This window comes from Pezoporus occidentalis, unplaced genomic scaffold (genome assembly GCF_034315485.1).
Source record: "Pezoporus occidentalis ecotype Australia unplaced genomic scaffold, CSIRO_AGI_Poc_V1 ctg196, whole genome shotgun sequence".
NCBI classification, from domain to species: domain Eukaryota; kingdom Metazoa; phylum Chordata; class Aves; order Psittaciformes; family Psittacidae; genus Pezoporus; species Pezoporus occidentalis.
The window spans coordinates 90,773-105,184 of NW_026913811.1; the positions used below are offsets into that span (position 1 = coordinate 90,773).

Below are 14,412 nucleotides of genomic sequence, written 5' to 3' on the forward strand. Positions count from 1 at the left end.
CTATGTGCTGCCACATCATGATATAGCAAAAGAAGAGGAACTTTGTGGCTGAACATCAGTAGGACTCTTGGGGCATCTAAACGGTTGGTATAGTTGAACTTAAGGTGTGATGGGTAACGATGGGTAATAGCTTCCTGTAAATAGAAAGGGCTGAAAAGCATTTTTTTTTTTTTTAGCTACTTTGTAGCTATAGATTCTAATCACTGCCAATATTAAAAAAAACAGGCAGTTCCAAATTGCTCAAGTTATTAAGTCATTTTGTTAGAAATCAGTTGGTCTGAGGGCAGTGGCTTCCTAACATAGTTTTGTAAATAAACTAAATGAAAAATATCTTGGAAGTGATATTTTGGCAGAACACATCTTAACTATTATGATGGAGACAAAGATCTTGATGCCTTAATTTATAGCCAAAGCTATAGTGTGAAGGGAAAATGGATGATCTAAAATACCTAAAGTGTAAGTTGAGTGTGAAGGTTGCTTCATGAAAACAAAGCTGTATGCAGTTTGAATGAACTGGTGGGCATTTTGGTAACTTTTCTAAAATGCTTTTAATACTCCGAAGCAACAGTAATTGTCAGATTTATAGTATCCTTTTAATAGCCATTTGTATTCCTTACTCCAGTACCAGAAAAATAATCCTGATTTTAATTGTTTGGGCAGTTATGCTTTCCATATTTTCATTATTTCTGTTAGAGCATTTAGTTCACCTTCTTTAATAATCAGCCTATAGGAATTCAGTATCCTTGTCTATGAGTTTACCTTATTGTTTTTCAGACCTGGGTACTGTTAAGCTCTAAACTCTTAAAATCTCAAGTATGCTTTCTTTCAGAATCAGAGTATAATATGATATTAGGACACTTGCAGAATAGTTTGTAAATAAATATCTTTAGGGAACTTGGCATGTTGTATTAGTTTCATATTACTGGATGAAGGACTTGGCTGCAATGAATACGAAGTGTCTTCTAGCTGCATGCATCCTGTGCTGTCTTGTATCTGCAACTGACTTCACAGTTCAGTTCTCTCTGTATGTGCTACGCTGTCAGTTCAGTATTCTCCAAGTTTGCAGTGCTTATTAATCATAAACACCTTTTTAGAGTTAGTACTGCAGGGTATGGAAAATAAGCATACCAGTTTAAATCATTCATGATTGCAAGAATGTAGGGAGTAAGCTGTAACTAGTAGAAAGCACTAGCTGAATTTAATTGCTGATATTGCAGCATTATAAAAATGAAGAAAACCTTACTTTGATTTAACCTGTGTACTGAAGGTAGGTAGTTGGGCTTTATTTAAAGAGCTCCTTACCTTGATTACAAGTACCAGATTAAAAAGCTAATGTTTCTATGAAGTTGAACAGTACTCTGCTACAGCTTTACTAGTGCTTTTGGCATTTTCTATGAATAGCCACTGGTTGGGAGAGAGCATTATACCATTTCACTGTCTTACATTTTCTCTTAATCAGCATTTGTGTTCAGTTTGGACAGTACCTCATCTCATCTAAACTTGAAAGTTGAAGACACCTATGTTGAATGGGACCCTACTGGAGGTAAAGGCCAATTAAAAATAAAAGGGAAGGAAAATAAAAGCAGGTAAGAACTGTTTTGTAAATGTTTACATTGTCTGGAATGTAACATCTGGCAGTTAAAGCAAGTGGGCAGGAGGAATAAAATCACTTGAGGACATTGGGAAACCAAAGGAATTTTCGTTCAAAAATCTTTATCTGGAAGAAATTTTTATTTCCCTTTTTTTGTCAGAGAGATGCAGAGGCTGTTTATGGAGGCTATTAGAAATGTGCCTTAATCATGCAGTCTATTTTAAAAAGAACTAAATTCTATTTGTAGTGGGTTGACCTTGGCTAATCACCAGGTGCCCACCAAGCTGTCTCTCCTCAACTAGACAGTGGGAGAGAAAACACAGTGAATGGTCTGTGGGTTGAGATAAGGACAGAGAGATAACTCTGCCATTACTGTAGTGGGCAAAACAGACTTGAGTTGGGGAAATCTTAAATTATTGCATATCAAAAATCAGAGTAGGATAGTAAGAAATAAGAACAAATCTTAAAATACCTTCTCCCTATCCTTCTCTTCTTCCCAGGCTCCACTTCACTCCCAACTTTTCTACCTCCTCCCCAGAAGCAGTGCAGGGGAATTAGGTGTAGGGGTTTCAGTGAGCTCATCACACATTCTCTGCTGCATCTTCCTACTCGCACTCTTCCCCTGCTCCAGCATGGAGTCCCATTCAAGGGAGACAGTCCTTCACAAACTGCTCCAGCATTGGGCCCTTTCCGTGTGGTGGAGTCTTAAAAAACAGACTGCTCATGTGTAGGTTCCCTGTGGGGCCACAAGTCATGCTAACAAGCCTTTTCCAGTGTGGGCTCTGTCCATGGGCTGCAGCTTTCTTTAGGGCACATCTGTCTGCTCTGGCATGGGGTTGTCCATGGGCTGGCTATAGCAGGGTGGCTATATTCTCACTTCTGTGTCCCAGCTGCTCTTGCACAGCAGTTTTTACCGTTCCCTAAATGTTATCACTGGCCCTCTAGTCCAGGCCACCTTCATGGAAGGGAATGAATATCCTGATAACCTGGTTGTAATTTCCTGTGGTACAATGATTACCAGGCGCCCCACAGCTATCAGTGTGCACGCCTCTCAGAAAAGCCTGGCTTGATCTTCATTGTACCTTCCTGTTACATTCTTAAAGACAGCAATTAGCTTTCTTCTTTCTGATCCTGAGCAAAGTCAGTTGTCTTCCTGTTCTCCAGTCCCTTAATTGCATTGCTAGCCCTCCACTGGACTTGCTCTAGTAAATTAGTATATGATCCTGAGGAGCCTAGACCTGAACACAGGACTTCAGGCTTAGTAAATGGACAGGCTCATTGCCAGATGGAGAAGAACAGTCACTTGCTTTGGCCTCATGGTTGCTGTCTTGTTGGTAGCCCAGAATGTCACTCATCACCTCTGCCACAAGGGCACAGTGCAGTATGTTGTCAGTTCCTGTTGTCCACCAAGAATCCCAGCTGCCTTTCTGCAGAATTGTTCTTCCCTCAGTTGTCTCCCAGCCTGTCTTGTGCATGGGGTTCTGTCATTTGGAGAATACTCTCCACAGCTGTGAGCCTGCTGTTCAGCTGGTTCTGTACACAGCTTATGGCCCACTACCCAGTCTGTATCTCAACTCCTGAGGTTTGGGGATGCTGTGTTGGAATGGATCAAAAGCCTTGCCAAAGTCAAGGTGTGAACAGTGTCCCTTCCTCTTGCCTTGTTCACTGAACTGGCTACTTTCTCAAAGACAGTTAATTGACTTTCAACATGCACTCTGGGGTGTAGAGTGCTGCTTGAGTTAATTTATGAACAAATACCTTCCCTATAGGCATATGTTGCCAGAAGCATGGTAGAGTAAGTTTTAGTGGCATCTTAAAAGTGGCGTAATTTAGTGTGGTAATAGGGCAGTTGTTTAATGGCTATTTATTTCTGTTGACAGTGGCCAGAATCTTCTGCTGAAGAGCAGTAGAAGGTGATAATATACCTCTCACTCGTAGGATCTAGCACCTGATTTTGTTGCGAGTCCATTCTACTTTGCTTTGCTTGATGTAGTGAGAAGTCTAATAACCTTTATCAGTAATAAATACATTTAAAATATATCAGTAATGAATACATTTAAAATTATTCTGAAGTCTTATTTTTGTTCACAGATTATGTGTATATTTTTCAGTGACTGGAAAACAGTCTCCCTGGAAGCATGCTTCCTACCTAGTGTATAGAAGACCTGATTGCAATGGTTGAAAGAGCCTTATGTATTCTAATGTTGATAAAAATATCCCTGCTACAGACCTATAGATAGTTAACCTTATGGCACACTCAAATTTTACAAACACAACAAAGAGTTCTTTTGAGAGCTTTAATTTTTTTTGTTACCTTTTTGCCTCTGAACTTGTGCTATAACTGTTATTAGAGATCAGATGAAAATAAATCACTGTTTTCACACTTCAGAGAGGAGAAGATGTAGCTTAATGGCATGTGTGAAAAGCTTCATGGCAACTCTACTTGTGGAACCAATTGCTCAAATAAGAGCACTTCTCTTTTTGATATGTAATAGCAGCTAAAATACTCTATTTGTTGTGTAGTTGTGGTTTTTAGTGGAATTTTCCCCATAATTTTTCTAACAGAAATCCTGATAGAAAATTACTTCTCCTGGTTTGCTGACTTGCGTTTTCACTGGTTTAAAAGCTGTGGAACCAAAACAAGGGCTCAGGTTCCTAATTTCTAGGAGGTTTTACTCCTTTCTATTCATCCATTGGGTGGATCTGTCTTTTGACTTGGCATCAGCAGTAAATCTCCAGTGCTGAGAGCTCTGCTACACAAAGTGTATCAATTTCATGGAATCATAGGATGGTTTGGTTTGGAAGGGACCTTAAAGCTCATCTAGTTCCAACCCCCGCCACAGGCAGGGACACCTTCCACTAGACCAAGTTGCTCAAAGCTCCATCCAGCTTGGCGTTGAACACTTGCAGGAATGGGGCAGCCACAACTTCTCAGGACAACCTGTGCCAGTGCGTCACCACTCTCACAGTAAATAATTTCTTCCTACTGTCTCATCTAAATGTACTCTCTGACAGCTTAAAGCCATTCCCCCTTGTCCTGTCACCACATGCCCTTGTAAAAAGTCCATGTCCAGCTTTCTTGTAGGCCCCCTTTAGGTTATGGCCCCTGAAATGCTCCTATAAGGTCTCCCCAGAGCCTTCTCCAGGCTGAACAAGTCCAGCTCCCTCAACCTGTCTCTCAGCTGTTCCAGCCCTGTAAGCAACTTCATGGTCCTCCTCTGGACTCACACCAGTGGGTCCACTTCTTATATTGGAGGCCCAAGAGCTAATGCAGTACTGCAGGTCGGATCTCGTGAGAGCAGAGTAGAGGGGCAGGATCACCTCGGTCACGCTCCTTTTGGTGCAGCCCAGGGTATGGTTGGCTTCCTGGGCTGTGGGCGTGCACTGAAGCCAGCTCATGTTCAGTTTCTCATAGACCAACACCCCCAAGACCTTCTCGTCAAAGTTGCTCTCAATCCCTTCTCTGCCCAGCCTGTATTGTGCTTGGGATTGCTATAAAATTGCCTGAAATTTCTTTAAGTGCTCAGAAATAAAAACAAACAAACAAAAAAAACCAAAACCAAACAAACCCCAAATTGTTTGGTTTTGTTTCTGTTTTTTTTCAAAACTTTTATGCCAAATATTTGATGTCATTGTCTAAACTGTTAAAGGTTATTGGATCTGGATTAGACAAAGCACATGCAGTGGCTGTTTACAGAAGACTTGAACAAAGTAAATGATACTGAGGATGTTTTAATGTCTTGCTAACCTTGAGAAAATATTAGCAAAGCACAGGCATTTTTTCTTACAGTGATTCTTTAAATGACCACATTGCTTTCTGCATAACTCATACTGAATCTAACAGAAAAATTTCAGCAGCTTTTGTTGGGTGAGTGAATGATCTCTGATGCACTTGAAGCAGGATGGATTCTGCAGAGAGTTATGTCTCCCCCTGAAATTATGCTTTAATTCTTGGCTTTGCTGTTTTGTTTCTTTTATGCTATCATTTTTCAACTTTTGGTAAGTAAACTACAGCTTCTTCCATGTTAACAAAATTCAAAAGCATGATGTGGTGCACCTGCAGTATATACTCTTATCCCCTTCATGTAACTTACAGGCTATTTAGAAGCTTCTGATCAGTATTGGGAAATTTATATGATAAACAGTGATGCTAAACTGGACAACCTTTTCATTGGTGATTTCTTGTAGACTGTATAAACTGCATAGCTGTTTCTGAGAAGTTAAAATTCTTTGCTACTAAGTGCCTTTAAAACAATAACCAGATATAATTCCCTGGCTACTGAGGCTTAATATTTGCTGTAACTTGCAAATGGCCTTCATTTTCTTTAATGGTTAAATTGCTAGGAATTATTTTTGAGGACATAACTGAGGTAAAATAGAATGCTTGAAAACCTCATTATGTTAAAATTATTGTTTTATGCATCTGATTACTCATTAGAATATTCTCCAGAGCAAAGTGTGTCTCCATTTATTTTGCTGTTGCTTCCTGAGAATGCTTTTGAAAAGTTAACTAACCCTAAGCCTTTCTTGATTGGGATTAGACTCTTAAATTTTATAATGACTCTTAAGGGGTTGCTGTGTGCTTCCTAGCACAATATGTTGTGACACAGTTGTATTTTCTGTAGTCTATGACAGAGTTAATATAATCAAATAAAACCCCACCCTTTTGGTGTTTGGGTGGTTTGGGATTTTTTGGGGGTTGTTGCTTTTTTTTTTTTTTTTTTTTAGAATTCTGATGCACTAAACTCCAGAAGTCTCACTCAGTTGGTTGTTTTTTTTTGTATAAACTGTGCTTAGCTTCAACACCCCTTTGTGTATTTTGAAATGAAATTATTACAGTTTTATTCCTTTCATTCTTCATTGGGTTACACTCTTTCCTGGGATTTCAGTCACTGCTTATACAAGCCATGCATGTTCTGAAAAAATACCTTTAATGCAAATGGTGTTGTTTTCTCATTCACTGCTGTTAAAATTCCAGTGATAATTAGGCATTTTGGCCTGGTGTGTTCATGCTTACCCGATTGTAGCTGGTCTACAAGACTTTTCAGAAATCTAATGTGGAGAACCACAAACGTGTTCTCCAAGATACTGTGTAGCACAGGTAAAACACTTTTATACAGGTGTTGGTTCAAACCATGTGCCCCACATCGGCTTTTTTTTTCTCCTGCTATTTCCTTTCTCACCTACCTCCAAACTTGTCTGTTACAATGTCTTGTGTATTTTCTGGCTGTCTTTTCTCTCTGTTCTTGTGCATGCATACTATTAGAAGTGTTAAGTGGCTGAACTCATGTGTCAGCTTTATGTATGTTTGTTGCCCCCTAACTCTCTGGGGAAAATTTGAGTGTGCATTTCTGTAATGGTGCCAATCATGAACAATTCATTTCTTCTTAGAAGTGGTGCACTTTCTCCAAAGAGGACATTTGTTGGACCCTCAGCGAGGGGCGGCAGAGACCGTTTTACTGGTGAATCATACACAGTGTTAGGTAAGGTGAACTTTTTACTTTTCTTAGAAGTAAAAAAATTCCACAGCATACTGCTTTGGAATGGCAGATTAGGATATGTGATTGTTCAAGGCTGCGTACTTGATGCTGTCAGTAGGTGGTTTTGCCTATATAACACCAGAATCTTGTGCTACAGCAAGGGTTTTCAAGTCTATTGAAGCTCTCTATTACAAAGCTTTTAGTCACTGACATTCACTGCTACTAAATGGGGAATTGATGTTAAGTGCATCTTACTGAGTGTAAGTAAAACTGTTTCGTTATTCTATTTTGTATTCTGTCATCTTGTACATTAATTTTTTCCTTATAGTTCACATTTTTGTATTTCATCTTGAAGTAAAACAGAGAAGGCATTACTGGTGTCTACAAGGGAGCAAGCATTGTAAGGTGCACTTAATTATAGCAACTAATTTATTTTTTTTTTTGGTAGGAGACACCACTATTGAAAGTGGACAGCACTACTGGGAGGTGAAAGCCCAAAAGGACTGCAAATCATACAGTGTGGGAGTAACCTATAGAAACCTGGGGAAATTTGATCAGCTGGGAAAGACTAGTTCAAGCTGGTGCATCCATATCAACAACTGGCTGCAAACTATACTTTCAGCAAAACACAATAACAAAACAAAGACTCTAGATATATCTGTTCCAGACAGGGTAGGAGTATACTGCGACTTTGATGGAGGTAAATTATAATCTTAATCTAAAAACTTGGCTACCTGTGTGAAGCTGAAACAGTACAAGGCTAAAGTAGTACATTGCTTCAAGACTGATACAGTCTCTTATGAAAATAAGGCCCTGACCTGTTTGTGTAATAATGCTTGTAATCTCAAATTACCTGAGTTCATCTATGTAGATACTGAGCTACTGAGAATTTTCTAGTCAATGTAGATTGTATTTATTGTGTTCTGGAAATCATTCCCTATGGAACAGTGAACTTTACAAAAAGTCATACAGTAACACATAGTAACTTGAGCATGTATTTCAGTTTGTTTTCTGTCTCTTTTAGGTCAGCTTTCATTTTATAATGCAAACTCAAAGGAGCTGTTATACACCTTCAGAACAAAGTTTACCCAGCCATTATTACCAGGCTTCATGGTCAGTATTCATAAAATTTTCTTCAGTTTCTGCAGTAAATTAAGTTTACTGAAGACTTAATTGTTTATTTCTTTATTTGTTTCTTGGGTTGTTTTGTTTGTTGGCTGGTGTTGTTTGTTTTTTTTTTTTAGAGGAGAAAACTGGGAGCACTGGTTTTGGCTAACTAGTAGGGGTTTTAAATGTTTAACTGTTTTCTCTTTGATTTCATATGGTGCTTATAATAGCACTCCAGTAGGAGAAATCTGCACCTGGATGTCTCAGCTATATACATTAAAGTCATTAAATTTTTGTAGGGTAAATTAACAGCACATTCTAGTAGCTGATGAGCCTGCTGTAATAACCAATCCAGACCAATGCAGGTGGGAATTCAAGATGCTGTGAGCTGTCAGAATAGGTGTCACGAGACAAAACACCACCAGATGCTTCCCTGTTGAGATACAAGACTCTTAGCTTTCAAGTCTTCAAAGGCTCAGTTGTTTCACTGCTCTGCATAACTCTTTTGTGGCTCTAAGCTTAATAGTGAAAACTTGCTGCAATTCTGTGCAGGGAAAAAAAAATGCATAGCAGAAGCATTAATTCCTGTACTTAGGCTTGCCTTTAATGATTTCAGTAACTAAATCTGGAGGCCTCAGTTGCGTTATAAACTACCATCAAGGGCATCGTACTTTGGGTGCAGAGTATAGGTCTAGAAAACTTAGGAATCTGGAGGAAGCTAGCATACTAGTTCATACTAACAACTCAGCTGCCTAGGTACTGATCTCTAGCTTCTTATAATTCAGGCATAGAAAACACAGCATGGTAATTCTGAACTGTGATTAGGCCAATTAATAAAGTTGTTTTTCTCTTGGGCGTGGAGGAGGAATGGAAAAGTAGTAATTTGCCCTAGCAGCCTTTATATATAGCACTTCCAAACACCTGATTTTTCCTTCTATTGGACAGAATATTTCTCAGAATTTCTACTGTTAGCTAGATGTACTGACAATAGGATTTTAGACTTTTAATAGCTAGCTATTTGGAGATGACTAAGCAAGTTACTTTACTGGTCCCTTCCAACATATGGGGAACTTAATAGCTTCAGAACTGTTGGGATACAAGTATTAGTCATCCTTTAGCATTGTGAAGACTGACTCTTTGAGTCAGTTCCTAAAGCATCCAAGGAAACACTTGCTTACCACACATCAGCCTATTAGTCTGCATCTCATATAGCCCCTCATACTTAGTTATAGCAGTCTTGCAGACATTACTTGGGTTAGCCTGAACAGTTAAAATAGAAACAAAGAAGCTAATTACAGTTCTCAAATTCATTCATAAACATGGAGATACATTCTTTCATGTAACTTAGGTGTAGAATAAAGGTCACTGGCACCTGTGCTGCTGAAGCTTCTCATAATTCAATGTAAACATAGTACACAAATTGGCATAATCCTGCTGTGTCATACTAAAACTAAGCACTGCTTTCAAACACTGGAGCATAAGAGTATTGTGTTTCATTGTCATTCTAACTACTTGCTGGTAGCATGCTGGTCTTCAAAGAAGTTTTCTTATTGGGAAAACTTTTTGTGTTATAACTTAGACTTTGTTGCTCTAAGTTCATAATGCAGTATAGCATGTGAAGCATCTTTATCATCTTAAATTTATCATCTTAAAAGTTAGCTTCTCTTATGTCAGAATGTTTTACAGAGCGCTGTGACTAGTGAACAAGAGAAGACAGATGCAGCTGCAGGATAAGTTTTGTGGTAGTTCCATTGTGCGATGTGAGACGAGAGATATAGATGTTTCATAATATTCAGAATATTGATCTTTTTATCTTTTTTTCTTCTCCTTAGACCTGGTGTGGTGGGCTTACAGTGAGTACTGGATTGCAGGTGCCAAGTGCTATTAGCATGGTCCAGAAAAGTGAAAATAGATTGAGTGGTTCAACAAACAGTCTAAACAATATTGCCTACTAATGTCTGATAAACACTTCTCTTGCTGAATGTTTTTGTTTTTTTTTTCCTGTGTAGCTGGTACTCACAGAAGCTTGTGAGCACTGGATTACACTGGGTTTGCTACCTACTGTTGTTTAAGGCCTGGGTACTGATAGTGCAAAGGTTTGGGGCTATAGTGTTAATAAAACCTACTGTGAATTAAGAGAAATGTCAGAAAACTGAAATGTTGCCCTTTTGAAAACAATAAGTGAGAAATCAAAAGCTGTAACTTATGTACTTTTCTAATACTGTATTTAAACATTTTGTTATGGACTTGAGTATTTTTATTTTTTTATGAAGAGTAAATATAATTAATACCATTTTCTTATCTGTCCTAACATTACTTCATTATATTATTACTAGGCTTCCTGTTAGAACTTGTGATGTGAAACATGCGTTTCAAAAGGATATTTATTTGAGCCCAGGCACACATTTTTGCTAGCTGCTTTGACTAGCAAGCCTAGTGAGGATTCCTGGAACTTTCTGAATAACCAGGTAACTCCAAAAATTGCGTGATTCTTTTTACCCAGCAGAAACATAGATTCCATGCATAACCTGTTTGCCTTGTTCCGTACACTATGTTAATGTGGCTGTAAGACTGTTTTTGTGGATAAAAAATTGGCTGGATGGCTGCATGCAAAGATTTGCAGTCAACAGCTTAATGTCCAGTTGCCCTCAAGGGTTGGAGTTGGGACCAGTCCAGTTCAAAATCTTTGTCAGTGACATGGACAGTGAGATTGAGAGTGCCCTCAGCAAGTTTGCTGATGACACCAAGCTGTGCGGTTTGGTTGATATGCTAGAGGGAAGAAATGCCATCCAGAGGGACCTTGACATGCTTGTGAGGTGGGCTGATGCCAACCTCACGAAGTTTAACTGCAAGGTCCTACACCTGGGCTGGGGCAATCCCAGGTACAGCTACAGCTTGGGCAGAGAAGAGATTCAGAGCAGCCTGCAGAGAAGGACTTGGGGGTGTTGGTTGATGAGAAAATGAACATGAGCCAGCAGCGTGCGCTCACAGCCCAGAAAGCCAACTGTATCCTGGGCTGTATCAAAAGGAGAGTGACCAGCAGGTCGAAGGAGGTGATCCTGCCCCTCTACTCTGCTCTCATGAGACCTCACCTGGAGTATTGTGTGCAGTTCTGGTATCCTCAACATAAAAAGGACAAGAAAGGACAAGAAACTGTTGGAACAAGTCCAGAGGAGGGCCCACGAGGATGATCAGGGGGCTGGAGCACCTCCTGTATGAAGGGAGGTTGAAGGGCCGTTGGAGGCCTGTAACTAGTGGAGTGCCTCAAGGGTCAGTACTGGGACCAGTATTATTTAATATATTCATCAACGATTTAGATGAGGGAATTGAGTGTACTATCAGCAAGTTTGCTGATGACACTAAGCTGGGAGGAGTGGCTGACACGCCAGAAGGCTGTGCTGCCATCCAGCGAGACCTGGACAGGCTGGAGAGTTGGGCAGGGAATAACTTGATGAAATATAACAAGGGAAAGTGTAGAGTCCTGCATCTGGGCAGGAACAACCCCAGGTTCCAGTATAGGTTGGGGAACGACCTGTTAGAGAGCAATGTAGGGGAGAGGGACCTGGGGGTCCTAGTGGACGACAGGCTGACCATGAGCCAACACTGTGCCCTTGTGGCCAAGAAGGCCAATGGCATCCTGGGGTGTATTAGAAGGGGGGTGGTTAGTAGGTCGAGAGAGGTCCTCCTTCCCCTCTACTCTGCCCTGGTGAGACCCCATCTGGAATATTGTGTCCAGTTCTGGGCCCCTCAGTTCAAGAAGGACAGGGAGCTGCTGGAGAGAGTCCAGCGCAGGGCAACGAAGATGATTAAGGGAGTGGAGCATCTCCCTTATGAGGAAAGACTGAGGGAGCTGGGTCTCTATAGTTTGGAGAAGAGGAGACTGAGGGGTGACCTTATTAGTGTCTATAAATATATAAAGGGGGAGTGTCACGAGGATGGAGCCAGGCTCTACTCAGTGGCAAACAATGATAGGACAAGGGGTAATGGGTGCAAACTGGAACACAAGAGGTTCCACTTAAACTTGAGAAGAAACTTCTTCTCAGTGAGGGTGACGGAACACTGGAACAGGCTGCCCAGGGAGGTTGTGGAGTCTCCTTCCCTGGAGACATTCAAAACCCGCCTGGACACATTCCTGTGTAACATTATCTAGGTGTTCCTGCTCCGGCAGGGGGATTGGACTAGATGATCTTTTGAGGTCCCTTCCAATCTCTAGCATACTGTGATACTGTGACTGTAGCAGTAGGACAAGGGTCAATGGGTTTAAGCTAGAACAGGTGAAGTTCAGGTTAGATATAAGGAGGAAGTCCTTTACTGTGAGGGTGGTGAGGCACTGGAACAGGCTGCTCAAAGAAGCAATAATTGCTCCATCCCTGGCAGTCTTCAAGGCTGGGTTGGACAAAGCTTTGGGTGACATGGTTTAGTGTGAGATGTCCCTGCCCATGGGAGGGGTGTTGGAAGATCTCTTTATAACTTCCAACTTACGGCATTTCCTTTTTTTAAGGGCAAGGACAAAGTGTACAGTGAGCAAGTGCTTTCCCAGCTAACCTAATCTGCTGCTGGATCTGCAGGTTTACATTTTCTTTCACAAATCAAATGAAATGTTGAGCCTTGGTATTCCATCATCTCAATTTCTATTTGGAAGCTTAGTAAACACAGTCAAATGACTGTTAACAGTGGGAGAGCTAAAAAAACCCCAAACAAATCATGTTATATTCTTCATGGAAAATCTCAGCTTTTCAATGAGAATAACTTGTGTATTATAGACTGCTTAAATTTGCTTTCTTCCCTCTAATCAAGTCCAGGAACCTAGAAGCAATTTTCAGATACACAATTGAATTGAGTGTTTCCTAACTGAAGATTTTTTTTCCTAATATCACCTGAGAACTGTTTCTACTTCATGCTGATAGGGTCCATAATGAATTGGCTTCTTTCCTACAGGGCCAAAGTAGGAAAGGAATAAAAATTTTTTGTGTATGTATCTCTCAGTCCATAAAAAACATAACCATCTAATTGTGTTAAATTTTGTTAGTATCAGTGGGTCCTTTGCATCCGTCAGGATTTCTCAAGAGGAGGAGAATTCCTTAAAAGTAATAAACTGGTTGTGATGTTCAGTGGAAAATTGAAGTTTTCCTTCAGTGGGAAACTTAATTTTTTTCCTAATACCTGCTCCAGAAAGTTTTGTTTCCCTTGAGAAATCATGAAGTTGACAAGACAGTTGAGCCCCTAATGTTCATTTCATATCTGGAACTTGAGCATCCCTAAATATTTGCATTTTGAACAAAGTTAGCTGTAATAGTTCTTGCAGAGGAAAGTGCAAAACAATTCCCAGTTTAACTGCACCTTCCTCTACCATTTAAGTATTTTGGGTCTTGAAACAAAAATCCTGGAAGGTGACATGGTTTTAAAATCAACAGTGTCTGAATCTTCCACAGATTATCTACAGTTGTTGTTGTTCACATAGTCTGTGTAGTAATCTTCAATATTTCTTCTTCACTTCTTTTGTTTTTACTGCAATTGTCCTGGGTTCAGCTGTAGCTGTCTGGATGTTTAGGGGCTCATCTGCTATCAATTCAGTGGTATATGAGGGAGGATTGCATGCCTGGACCCTGGTGGTGTTTAGAATGAGGATGGTTAAGACAGATACTTCGTGTTTTGAGGCTTGTTCTAATGAATGATTGTGATAGACATCGAAATAGGATAGTACCTATTCCCAGTGCCCAGTCATTTGCTTCATCTTGGGTGTTCAGCTGCAGTTCCTATTTAAATTTCCCTTTTTGAAAAGAAAGGGGATGTTTACAGTAGTTAATGTGGGATGTGAAAGAACCACATCTCCAACCCTTCATAAGAGCATTTAAATGATGATGATTTTTCTAGCAAAATGTTGTGCAACCTGTAAGGTAAATTTGATATGCACAAGTAAAAATGTAATTTAACACTTAGAAGAAAGCTTGAAGTATTTCACTGTGACTTGTGACTTGCAAGTTTTAACTGATGATGCCCTAGATGAACTTAACATATGACTTTTTACTCTTAAAAGATAAATTTGTTACGTAATAGTTTGCACAGATGTCAGATTTTTGCTGCTAACAGCTAGTCCAATTGTTTCTAGTAAATGGGGATATGAAGAATTGCCTTAAGCACTTTAGGGTTTTTTTTGACTCTTTTTCTGAGCTAGTGTCTGTCGGATACCAATGTATTGGTGAGGCTTTGTTACAGTTGGTGCACTGTTTGTAC

At 40.0% G+C, this 14,412-nt stretch overlaps 1 protein-coding gene across 5 annotated transcripts in view; it reads left to right on the forward strand.

Annotated features, from left to right (window-relative positions):
• The window catches only part of FSD1L (fibronectin type III and SPRY domain containing 1 like), a 32,009-nt gene extending 21,629 nt beyond the window's left edge, over positions 1-10,380 (forward strand). For 2 of the 5 annotated variants that reach the window (XM_062617414.1, XM_062617418.1), the window contains exons 9-14: positions 1,460-1,586; positions 3,472-3,504; positions 6,983-7,074; positions 7,520-7,771; positions 8,096-8,184; positions 10,011-10,380. In XM_062617414.1, coding sequence (XP_062473398.1) covers positions 1,460-1,586; positions 3,472-3,504; positions 6,983-7,074; positions 7,520-7,771; positions 8,096-8,184; positions 10,011-10,133 — 716 coding nt within the window. In that variant the 3' untranslated portion in view covers positions 10,134-10,380. Of the gene's footprint in view, positions 1-1,459; positions 1,587-3,471; positions 3,505-6,982; positions 7,075-7,519; positions 7,772-8,095; positions 8,284-8,315 lie in introns of all 5 variants that reach the window. The other 3 variants (XM_062617417.1, XM_062617415.1, XM_062617416.1) reach the window with 3 other exon arrangements.
• The last annotated feature ends 4,032 nt before the right edge of the window (positions 10,381-14,412 follow it).